General features: G+C 42.3%; 1 protein-coding gene across 1 annotated transcript; it reads right to left on the minus strand.

Annotated features, from left to right (window-relative positions):
- Positions 1-1,128: 1,128 nt before the first annotated feature.
- Positions 1,129-2,895, minus strand: CUNH9orf131 (chromosome unknown C9orf131 homolog). Its single transcript, XM_036239510.1, has 3 exons — positions 2,665-2,895; positions 1,411-2,300; positions 1,129-1,156 (listed from the first exon to the last, which is right to left on the minus strand). Exons 1-3 carry the CDS (start codon positions 2,893-2,895, stop codon positions 1,129-1,131), a joined length of 1,149 nt encoding a protein of 382 aa, XP_036095403.1.
- Between the last annotated feature and the right edge of the window lie 9,210 nt (positions 2,896-12,105).

The raw sequence follows: 12,105 nt of genomic DNA on the forward strand, positions 1-12,105 counted from the left end.
CCTGGCAGTTCAGTGGCCCAGCATTTCCTTCTCTGCTCCACTGCTCCCCCCTCAGGCTTATAATTGCTTTGGTCTTCAATAGACTCACTTATGTGAGACTCTGATATAGAGTTCAGGAGTGGGCTGGGGCCCCAGAATGGGGACCAGGGAGCACAACAGTTTTCTTTCTGCTCCATGTTTCCTGTATCAGCCTCAGAGTCAGACTGGACTCCCAAGGGGCTAGCTTCATATGGGTCTTGGGGTAAGCTTTGAGCTGGGCACTCAAAGGCCCAGGAGTTCTTTCTCCTTTGTGTATCCCCACTGCTAGCCTCGGAATCAGACAAGACCACCATAGGGCTAACTTCAAGGGGCTCCAGTATGATAGCTGGGTGTGGGCCAAGGGCCACAGATGGGGGCTCAGAAGCCCAGGAATTGCTGGAATGTTCAATGTTCTTCCATGCAGCTTCTGATCTAGTGAAGCCTCCAATGGGGTTGTTTCTTTGGGGTTCTAGAACAGGAGCCAGAGATTGGCTGTGATCAGGGGCTAGATACTCAGAGATCCAGAGGTTCTCCTTTTGCCCCATGTTCTCCCACAAAGCCTTGGAGTCAGACAGGACTCCCTGGGAGCCCATTCCCAGGGACTCCAGCAGAGAGGCTGAGGGGAGGCTAGGAGATGCAACTGGGTCTGCAGAGACCCAAAGATTTTCTCTACTCTGCATGCCCTTCCATAAAGTCTTAGATCCTGATGGGACACATGCAGGACTGGTTCCATAGAGCCCTGGGTTGAGGTCCAGGGCGGGAGGCTCAAAGGCTGGAGGGTTTTCTGAATTTTCTCTGCGTCCCCAGTAGGGCTTGTATCCAGATGGATCTCCCAGGGAACTGCCTCCCTGGAGTTCTCGTAGGGAGTCTGGGGAAGGGCAAGGAGCTAGCATTGGAGACCCAGAGGTCTGAGGGTTCTCTCTGTGCCCCATGGTTCCCCAGATGTCCTTAGGTGCAGAATGTCCTCCTTCAGGACTGACTTTTTTGGGTTCTGACTGAGAATCTGGGGGTTGGCATTGGGCTGGCATTGGGGGCTCAGAGGCTTGAGGATTCTCTTTCTGTCCTGTGGTTCTCCACTGAGTCTCACATCCAGGTGGAACTCCCAGGTGGCTAGTTCCTTGAGTCTCTGTCATAGGAGCTACAGATTGACAAGGGACCAGGATTGGAGGCTCAGAGATCTCAGGATTCTCTCTTTGCCTTGTGGTTTCCCAGAGGTCTTTAGATCCAGAAAAGACTCGTATAGGACTAAGTCCCTGGAGTTCTGATAAAGAGGGCAGAGTTGGGCTGGGAACTGGCATTGCCGGCTCAGGGGCTTTTGAGTCCTCATTCTGCTTCGTGGTTCTCCATGGGGCCTCAAACCTAGTCAGGACTCCCAGAAGGCAAGAAGGATACAGCAGAGAGTCAGAGAGGGAATCCGGAATGTGGTATTGGAGGCTGGGATCCCATGGCACCCCCCACCAGAACTTGGAGCATCTGGTTCTTTGAAGTTCAGGATGTGGGTACAGGTCTTGATCCTCAGAGACCCAAGGGACCCCTCTCTGCTGCATAAGCCACTGTATATGTGCCTCAGCGCCAGATAGGACTCCCTTGTGGTCCATGAGAAAGGTCATAAGATGGAGAGGTAGTGATGGAACAGAAAGGGAAGGTAGAGGGGGAAGTTGCTGAGGATTGGGGGCTATCTCTTCCAGATCACCTGTAGTATCGATTTCATAGGTAGGAAGCTGAGTTGGGGACCAATACTGGGGAAGCAGCAGGTTGAACTTAGACAGGAAGGCAAGCTTGTTGAAGTAGACAGGACCAACAGGCAACTTCAGGGGATGGGGACCACTTGAGCTCAGGAAGATGGCCTCCAAGGACTCACTGTGCAGAGAAGGGAGACCCCAGAAGAGCTGGCTTTTTCTCTGCTGCAGATGGCTCCTTGAAGTTGTCTTGTGTTTCATGGGCAGGTTGGTCAGGATCTGAAAGGTGGGGAAGGATCTGGAAGGGCTTGAGGTCTGCATGAGTACTAGCTCTGGGGTCCCTATGGCCTCATGGAGGCTCTTAGAATCACAGGATGGCTGGGATGGGGCTGTTGTGGCTTGTTCTCTAATAGGATCCTCTTTGGGAGGAGAACATGGATCCAGAGATGTCTCTTCTTCCTTTTCCTCCTCTTCTTCCTCCTCTTCCTCCTCTTCCTCCTCCTCTTCCTCTTCTTCTTCCTCTTCTTCCTCCTCTTCTTCCTCTGACTTCTGCTTCCATAGACGATCAAGGAAAGACACATGGTATAGAAGTGGTAGTAGGCCCTGGGGAGTAGAGAAAGATACTTTCAGGCATGAAGCGTTTTCAGAGGCACAAGCTGTGTCATGAAGCTCTCAGCCTCTGTTCCACACTCAGCTGGCCCCACATCTATGGTTCATAATCACTTACCTATCTGACATTAATAACTATTACCCAGCCCACATTTGGAGATCATTCCTTACATAATCTTATATTTAGGGTCAGTGATCACTCACTAGGCTTCAAGTCTAGTCATTGATCCCTCACCCAGCCTCACATTTAAAGCTAATAGTCACTCACTTGGGCTCACGTCCATGTCAATGATTCCTCACCCAAATTCGCATGTGGTGTCAACAGTTACTCAGCCTTCTGCACACCCATGTCACCCACCTTGTCTTGCAGCCTGTCCCCAGAGTACCAGGGCTGAAGATGTCTCCAACTCCCAAGCTGCCACCATCTCCGGATCTGCCAAACCATGAACAGGAATAGTGTCACTAGATTCCCTGTACTCTGGAGGCAGCTGCTGCCACAGTGTCTGCAGGCCAGGGCATGGGTCAGCTGGGCCCAGAGAAGCCCCTTGTCCCACTTAGCTCCAAGCAGGTCCTCTAGCAGCCATTCCATTTTCCTTAGCCTAGTGGCAGTTTATCCTGATGTCATCACTACACAGAACAAAGAATTCCCATCCCCCACATACCTAACAGCCTTCTCCCTGAATTTAGGGCCAAAAAATTGCCGCCACCAGACAACTTGTAGTTCTTACATTGAAACCTGCATGATCAGATTTCCTTTTGTCTTGATTGCCAAGGTCAGGATTATGCTTTAGGGATTGTAGCTAAGGACGTAAATTCTAACATCAAACTGCCTCATTCAAATCCTAGCTCTACCACTGCCTACCTGTGAAATTTCAGAACCGCTTAATTTTTCAGTGCCTCAGTTTTCTCATCTGTAAAATGAGAATAATATTATTACCACATCGGGTTGTTTTGAGGATTAAATGAATAAATTTATATGATTATAATTGTATGTAGTGTGTTATATTAAAATTTTATTTCTTATAAGGTTCCTGATTACAAGCCTCATTCCATCTTTGCTAGATGGAATCTGTTGCCTCTTTTAAATCTTATGTCAGCTATGAACTGTCTTATTTGAAGAAGAAAAGTTGAGTCCTGATGGGAAATAGAGAAGGCAATACTGAATATTTATTCTGTGCTAGTTAATTTACACTTATGGCAGGATAACTTATCAAGTTATTAATTGCTATCTCCTACTTGCCAAAGGAGACCCCCAGTAGAATAAAAAGGTAACTTTGCTCTTCTGTCTTCCAGAAATTCCAGGTTTTTTGTCATGGAATTGTTAATGAATTTTGTTTTTTCTAGTTCCAAATTAAAGTTGTAAGACACCTGGTCTACAGTCTTATCTAGGCTTTTGCGTGGGAGGGGAACTTAATTTAGATGGGTGCTCTACAGAAGGAGAAGATGGAGGACATACTGAGTTGCCCAAGGATAGCAGTGGACCCAGGGACTTGGGAAAAGAAATATAGCAGTGGGTTTCATGAGTGACCGGGGCTGTACAAAAGTCCACTAGGAGGCAGCAGGACTTCTGATTAGAAAAGCTGATTTACTGGTTAGGGCACTAAACATCTATCACATAGTCTTGGGAACTGCACCAAAAGATGCTGGTTTTCATACTTGGCAGAAATACTGTGGAGCCTTTGAATAGACCATATGGATTTAGACAATGCACATCCCAGTGGCAACCATGGCAGACTCAAGCTGAAGCTCTTTCCTAAGTGGCTTTCTTTATGGTCAGTGTATACCACACTAAAGGAAAAAAGGCCCCCCATTTATGATGAATATTGATTATCTTTGAACCCTAGTAAATGGTAGTTTTGAACTAGATTTAATTTAATTTAGAAAAATTAAGTAATGTGATATTTCTTGCCCCTTATTGTTATGGAACAAATTTATACTCTAACATTTATTATCTCATTTAATCTTTACAACTCTTTGAAGTAGGTATTGTTATCTCCTTTCACATAAAGGGAAACAGCACAGAGAAGTTTCCAGAAGGTAGAGCCAGGGATTGGGAACCCCCTTGTACTTTGAGGAATCATTTGGTGGATATAAGTTACACAATATGAAATCCAACAAATGTAAATAAAATGGGGCTGTATTGACTCATAACCGAACAGTCCAGGGGTAAGACTGGCTCCAGGTAGGATTGATTCAGGGACTCAATTCAAAGTCATCAGGATTCAGTTTCCACTTCTTGGCTCTCTGTCTTCTGTGCTGACTTTATTCTCAGGTTCTGTATGGTAGCAGGTTCAAGTGAAGCTAAAAATGTGTCACTCTGACAACATTGTGACTTATGGGTTTCATTTGGTCATGTATCTATTCCTGAACTACTGATAGTACTCCTCAAAGGGGAGTAGAATGCTGCTTCTGACAGGTCTGAGTCACATACATACCCTTGGAGTAAGGGTATGGAGGGAAGACCACTCCACTTGCACAGGGACTGATACTGAAGAAGTGGGATTGTGGTAGTTGCTCCAGAGGACATAGACATACTGTTTCCAGAAAGGTGTATGCATGTTGGTATAAAAACAAGACAAAACAAATGTTCACTACAGCCCTCTCTAACTTCCCCATTCTGTTTTCTGGTCCAGGGCTATGTCATTTCCTTTTATGATTTGAGGCTTAAGTTGAAGTGTGAACACAGGTCCCCTGAAGGTTGGGAAAGAGGCTGGTTGGAGCCCAGGGCAGGGATCTTGAAGAGGGGAAATCTGTGGGAGACCCAAACATCTGACTGGATAGATCATTCAATGACCTAGACTCTCTATTCCTAGACTTTTTCATACCAGAGCCCTTTATCTCTGCTCCAATCCAGCTTTGGTCATATCTGAAGCCTCATCATCAGGAATTACTCTGCCTCGTGAGATAATACAGTCTGGCAACCAACCCTCTGACTTCGACCTCCATATTTGTCTTAAAGACAACAATTCTTCAACATTGTCAGGATGTCCATTCATTCCATTGATCCTTCCATTTTCTCCCTATTCATGATCAACTTCTTGCCTTCATTTCCTCCCTCTCCATGATAGACTTCATGATCCATCATTTAATCAATATCCCAAACACTTCTCAGTTCATTTGCGTTCTATGATTTCTACCTGACAAAATTCCAACTCTCTGCCTCTACCAGACCTTCCCTCTAGGAAGCAGCTCAGCCCAGTTGGATAAAATCACACATATGAGTAAGTTGGTATCACCATAAGCTCATGGTCTACAACTAATCGTCAGCTTTATGATCACTTGAAAAGCATTTATTTATGCATTTCATTTATTAAGTGCCTGCTATGTGCTAGACATTGTGCTGAGTACTTGGGATACATCAGTGATCAAAACAAGCAAAGCTCCTTGTCTGTGGAGCTTACTTCATTGATTCCTTAAAAACTCTCCCATTCTCCTCAAAATTCAATTCAAACTTTCTTCACTTTCTTCAACTTTTTCCTGCCTGTAGCCAATCTGCCAGACCTCCACTTTTCTGAGGAACCAGAACCATCAGATGGGAACTTTCCACAGTCAAAAACCATTGAGTACGACCTCCTTCCTTCCTGCTACAGTGCAAAATGTCATTCTGGGAGGCCTTCCTTGACCCTCCCAAACAAGGATGAGTGCCCTTATCCTTCCCTCCTCTGCCGCCAGCACCTTCTACACTAGATTGTAACTTGTTTCTTTTTTTTTTCTTTTTTATTCATCGGTATTTGTCACAAGCTTTTAAAGCAGAATGTAACTTGAACACTACACTTCCATTCACAAAACTAGCTCTAGTTGCTTTCAAAGGGCTTTACAACATGCTTAGGTAGGCTTATAATTTTGCTAAACTACTTTTCTTTGGAATAAAAAGTTCTAGGGATAGTTACTCCCATCAAGTTGGTTTGGCTTAACTTGCTAAATTTCTAGAGGCCATACCTGCAGTTGCTAACTACAGAGGATGGAAGGTTTGAATAGAGCGTAGCAGGTGAAAGCTGTTTTTTCTTTTAAACATCACAGTATATCTCAGAACACTTCAGTGACAAAAGATTTGGTCTACAAAGGCATCTGCTTGGTAGCTAAATACTTAAGGACTGCAAAGTTAACATTAGGTCATACCTTGTTTCTTAATTATCTGAGGTTTGGGACCTTGTCTACCCAGTTTACTGCTTCTACTTCAGCATCTGGTGTTTAGTATCTGGTCTGAACTTCCTGACTTCTGGGTCAAAGAATGAGCAATGGGCGGATTTCGGCTCCGGGGCGGGGCCTGCTCCGGGGCGGGGCCTCAGGAATCTCCTAAGGCTCCCTAGCGGCCACCTAAGGAGGCATCCCCTCAGGAAGCCGAAGTTTGCCTCTTTGGCCCCCTCGCGACCAGAGGTGGCCAGTTAAGCTCAGCCGAGATTCAAGCTAGGCTTTTCAGACGCCCCAGTGCCGTTCCCGCCACAGGACTCCCTCACTTAGGTTGGCGGGGCCTGTGGGTGGGGCGGCTGCGCCAAGGACCCGCCAATGAGCCTCCGAGTGTCCTCGCGCGGCCTTGGCCTCCTTTGCTCCCTTTCACTCTGCTTTTCTGTCTCTTCCCCTCTCTCCTCATTTCTCCCCTCCCCTCTCCCCCTCTCCCTCCCTCTCCATAGGGACATCGAGTTTAGGGCTTGGCCAACGGCCCAGCACCAGTTGCCACTTAGGCCCGGTCTTGTCCAGTGCCCCTGATAGGCCCAGTGTCCTGAAAATGACAGTGAAACCGCACACAGCCACCCCTTTGGGAGGGGTTACTCTCTCAAACTCCTTGCTTTCACAGGAGGGATGATGCCCACAGTACCAAGGGAGTTGTTTCAGAGGAGCTGAAGGGAGCTGTGAGGCTGAGGTGGGCTAGTGGAAATGATGGGTGGAAGCCCAGCCCAGACCCATCAGGGCAGAATGCCAGTGGGCTGAGTCCTGACCGGCAGAGGCAGACCTGGGATTGAATCTGTGGGAGGAACCATAGTGAGGCATTCTAGCAGACAGGAGAGGCCGCAGGTTTCTAGAAAGGGGGAAAATCCAAGGCAACTGTCTTCAAATCTCAGGTGCTGGTACTTTACTGCATTTATTGAGGGTCTGCTATGTGTCAGCTCCCGTGTTTGATAGGAACTCTAGCAATGTCCTACTAGAGGTAGGAGGAAATGATGTTTTTAGAACCATTTTTCCCATTATGATAGTATTACATAGTGAATTTAGAAGATATGAAAAAGTAAAAGAATCCCATGAATTTCCAGTCTCAAGATAATTTTCACAGCATTTTAATGTATTTCTCTCCAAACTTTGCTATTCATATTTTTACATTGTTAAAGTTTTTTTTTAGGTAGGAAAGTAGTTAATATTTTAGCATAAATCTTTTCTATACACTATAAACTCTTCCTAAACATCATTTTTAATGACTGTTATTCTCTGAAGTCGGTTTTCTGTGGTGAAGTAGCCACTTGTGGATAGTTATTTTAGCACTGACTTCTGTGAGCTTGTCTCATACATTCCAGTTGTTTGCTAAACATCCCCAAGCTCCATTTCCCACAGGTACCACAGGCTAACATCTTCATAATTTAAGCCATTTTCTTCTTTCCCAACCTGCTCTTCCTGTTGTATTCCCCAAAGCAATTAGTATCACCTAGTTACTCAACCAAGATACACAGGAGTCATTCTACACGGTTCCCTCTTCATCTTTCCTATAATCAGTCACCAACGTTTGCTAATTTTCTCTGTTAGTTCTCAAATCTGCCTCTCTTCCCCATTCTTACAGCCACCCTGGTAGTTCAGGGCCTCATCATTCTTCTCATAAATTTTGCAGTAGCTGCCTAGCTGATCTCCGTTCCAACAGCTTTGTTCATCTTAAATCCTTTCCCTTCACTACTGCCAAAGCAATCTACCTAAAACAAAAATGACTCTGATACTGCCCTCCCTAAGATCTTACATGAGGTAATACTTTCTACATGGTACAGAGAACCTTCTACCTGCAGATCTCTCTTCTCTTGCCATTACGTGCTTGCATTTGTTATTCTAGTAATAGAAAAATGTTTGTAGTTTGTAGTTTTCCCCTGAGCCCAAATGCTGTTCATTGCTTCTATATCTTTGCTCATCATGATTTTTATTCTGGAATACCCTCACCACTTTTTCACATGACTGATTTTTCTTCTTTTTCTTATTTTTGGCTGATTCTTAATTGTCCTTCTCTTCCAATTCAAGCATTATCTCCTCAGGGAACCTACCCTGAAGGTCCAGGTTGGGCTAAATGTCCCTTCTTTCTGCCTCTACATGGCGATTATCTCTGTCTTTTCAATTAAAATATCCTTTAAAAACACTTTAAATCTATTTACTTTGTGTACTTTTTAAAAAATAATTTTAATATCTGTAGTCTAAGTATGTCTTACTTTTCAGTTTGGAGTCTCTCTAGATTCTCACTTATGGAAGTCTGTTTCCTTGTATGTTTGATATATTTTATTAGGAGCTATTTACATTTGGTTAAACTTTAACTTTGTGAATCCTGAAGGGCTTGGATTGAGATGATCTGTCTTGGTTTCTTCTGGGTGCTAGAAGACATCACCAATGTGGAACTGTTTCTTTCTTTTTCTTTTTTCTTCTTTCTTTCTTTCTTTCTTTCTTTCTTTCTTTCTTTCTTTCTTTCTTTCTTTCTTTCTTTCAACTACTTCTATTTATTTCTTGGATTGAGATTTCTTAGGTCGTGAGTGTATCGTAAATTCAAATCCTGGGACTGCATGAGACTAGGGCCGTGATTATAAATTATGAGGGGAAGTTATTAGAATTATATTAGTATTGTTAGTTTTTCCACTCAGTTTTGATAGTTTTGTATATTTCTCAAATCTGTCTCTCGTCTCCATTCTTGTGTCACCAGAGACAAATTGAGTTTCCTATTGATTCTTGATGATAGCATGCATATTTTCTTGTTCATGTCTTCAAGATATTGCCCCTTTGGGTACCTGGCTTTATGTGTAGTTTTAGATTCATCTCCCCTACTTCGTCAAGTCTAAATACTATTCCTCAGTGGGGCTGGTAACCAGCAAAGCTTTAGGTTTCTGGGTTGGGCATATTTTCAGGACCGTCCTGGTGTCTGTGTTAGTTTTCCATATAGTTTTGGCTCCAAAATTTCTTCCTTCTTTCCTCCCTCCTTCCCTCTCTTCACTTCTTTTTTCCTTCCTTCCTTCCTTCCTTCCTTCCTTCCTTCCTTCCTTCCTTCCTTCCTTCCTTCCTCCTTCTTTCTTTCCTTCCTTTCCTTTCCTTTTCTTTCCTTTCCTTTCCTCTCCTCTCCTCTTCTTTTCTTTTTTCTTTTCTTTCTTAAGAGCTTCCCTTACTTTCTTGTGAGCTCAGCAATGCATTTAAAGGTGTATTTGCTTTAATTTATTTAGCATTTGGGTGTTCTGCAGTGGAAGGGCATTTTATAATATCTAGTCTAGTTAAATTGCCAGAAATGAAAACCCTATAGACTTTATTTTTAAAAATGGATTCTATTTCAGGCTTACTTGCAGATTTTTACAGTGGAATCTCTGTCCAAGACTTAGTTGCTTTTTTTTTTTTTTGATTATTTAAAAAAATTTTTTTTTCAATAAATAATGTTATGCACATTGTTTTAAAAATCAGATAGTAATTTAAGGTCTCTTAACAAAAAGCAGGCTCTTTGTCCCCACTTTCTTCTACCGCAAATCCTGCTTACTAATGGCAACCACTTTAAATTCTTTGGTTATTCTTTGTATTGTTGAACTCCTTATTTTTAAGTAATATACTTTTACCAATATTTCTTGATATATTAATTTTAGATATTATATATTGATTTCTAACAATGGAAGATGAAGATTAGGCTTTCATCACCATAAAGTCACCAAACTCCTAATATATTATAATTTTTGGTTAAATCATTGTTAAATATTCATATTAAATAGGCTATATAAATATTGCTTCCTATTGTGTGAAACAGTATACTCTAATTATGTTTCCTGTTTCATACAACTTTTTCGTTTTTCCAGTATGCAATTTTTTCACTATCTGGTTTTCTATATATACCTTAGTCTCTTAAGCCTACTTACCACATAGTCAAAAATCATCAAATAATCATTTGGAATTCCTTGCCCCATGCCCCACCCCCACTTTCTGGGTCTGTTGAGGTTCATGGGGGTGAATTGGTTTACTTCCCCCGTCCTCTTCTGCAGGTGCTTATCTTGGTAGTTACTTCTGCTCTGCTAAGTCAGTTACCACTCCTCCATTTGCTTTCTGATACATTTCTTATGTATCCCCTTCCACTCTTGTCATCTCCAATAGTTTATTTTTCCTTTGCTTTTAGTGAGATTTCGGGTGAGAGAGAGATAAGTATGTTTGATCCACTGTAATTAACTGGGGACCCGAGCACTTAATTTTAAATGTGTGACAAGACATGATGCATTTTCTCTTCAATATTTGAAAGTATTTTTATAGAGATCTCAAATTTTAAACAACATATATAGTTGTTTATATATATAATTTAGCATGTTACGGTTATCGTGCCATTATTGTGCACATAATATTGTGCACTGAAATTGCTTTGTCAGATGATTTCCTTTATGTCGTGTGGAGGAAATTCACTTGAATGAGTCCTCAGAGTTGACTACAAAGCGAGGCAGAACTGATATCCAAAATTCAATAAGGGTCATCACCAGTGCAGCATAAATCTTGTGAAAAAGGGTTTCTTGGGTGATAAACACCAAAAAAATGCTCTGCAGCAGAGAAAATGAAAAGGCTGTTGGTTGCATAAAAAATATTTCACAGATAATAAAATAGATTAAGAGACATTTCAGTAAATATATATATCAAATTTAACAAGTTTTCTTTTAACAGTCATTTTAACATATAAACAAGATAAACAAATTATTAATGAAACATCTTTTATCCTTTTTTTGGTACCGTTTTCAAAACCCAGTATATATTTTACACTTATAGAACATCTCAATCCAGACTAGCCACATTTCAAAGTGCTCAATAGCCACATGTAGCTAGTGGCTACCATATGTGACAACATAGGATTGAATTATGAAGACAGTTCAGAACAAATACCTGCAGGCAGTTCAGATATTTGCAGAACAGTCCCTCAACACACACTTATTAATCACCTTACCTTCTCAGGTGTCTCTGGGTCAAGTCTTTCCTTTGTGATTGAGCTGATCTGGAGAGCGATGCTGAGATGCTAGAGTCTAAGCTCTATACCCAGGGGACAAAATTGTATTGAATGGAACATACATGCACCTGTTGGTCTGAGATTATTTGCCTTTATCTGTAAGGACAACTGACTCAAAATCAGTTGAGGATCACATACATTTGTGTGAGATTTTCAAAGAAGAAAAAATGGGAAATATTTTAATCACTTTAAAAATGAATTTCTGGGTAAAAACACAGAAATTCATTAATTCAATGTAGAAAATCATATTATTCATACATAATCACTATCTACTACTTGCCTAGAGAGAGGGAGAATAAGAATTAAATCCAATCCCCTCATTTATTTCTTGTCTTTCAGCATCAATGCAGAGGGAAGAAGAGGAACAAAGGGGGAACATTTGTAGGTAAGCTTCTGTCTATTCAGTCTAGAGCTTTCAAGGGTTAAATTTAATTTCTTCTTTCCACAAGACTCAGGTCCACAGTTTCTGAGGACATCAACTGCTAGAATCCATTCCTCTCAGGAAACAAAACTCTCAGCAGGGAGATTCATAGAAAGGAGTCAGAACCTGGAACGCTTCTTGGGTTCCCTGCTAGGCCCATATACAGGAATGAACAAATGGAGCTGGTCAGTAGG

Source organism: Rousettus aegyptiacus, unplaced genomic scaffold (assembly GCF_014176215.1).
Source record: "Rousettus aegyptiacus isolate mRouAeg1 unplaced genomic scaffold, mRouAeg1.p scaffold_m13_p_3, whole genome shotgun sequence".
NCBI classification, from domain to species: Eukaryota; Metazoa; Chordata; class Mammalia; order Chiroptera; family Pteropodidae; genus Rousettus; species Rousettus aegyptiacus.

Bases quoted from the DNA above. Each gene is read 5' to 3' on its own strand.
- CUNH9orf131 (XM_036239510.1), bottom strand. From the start codon at position 2,895: ATGGAATGGCTGCTAGAGGACCTGCTTGGAGCTAAGTGGGACAAGGGG. The intron at 2,301-2,664 runs GTGGGTGACATG...TCTACTCCCCAG, and splicing joins GGGACAGGCTGCAAGACAAG to GGCCTACTACCACTTCTATA. The intron at 1,157-1,410 runs GTATCCTTCTTG...GTCAATCTGTAG, and splicing joins TCCCTCTCTGACTCTCTGCT to CTCCTATGACAGAGACTCAA.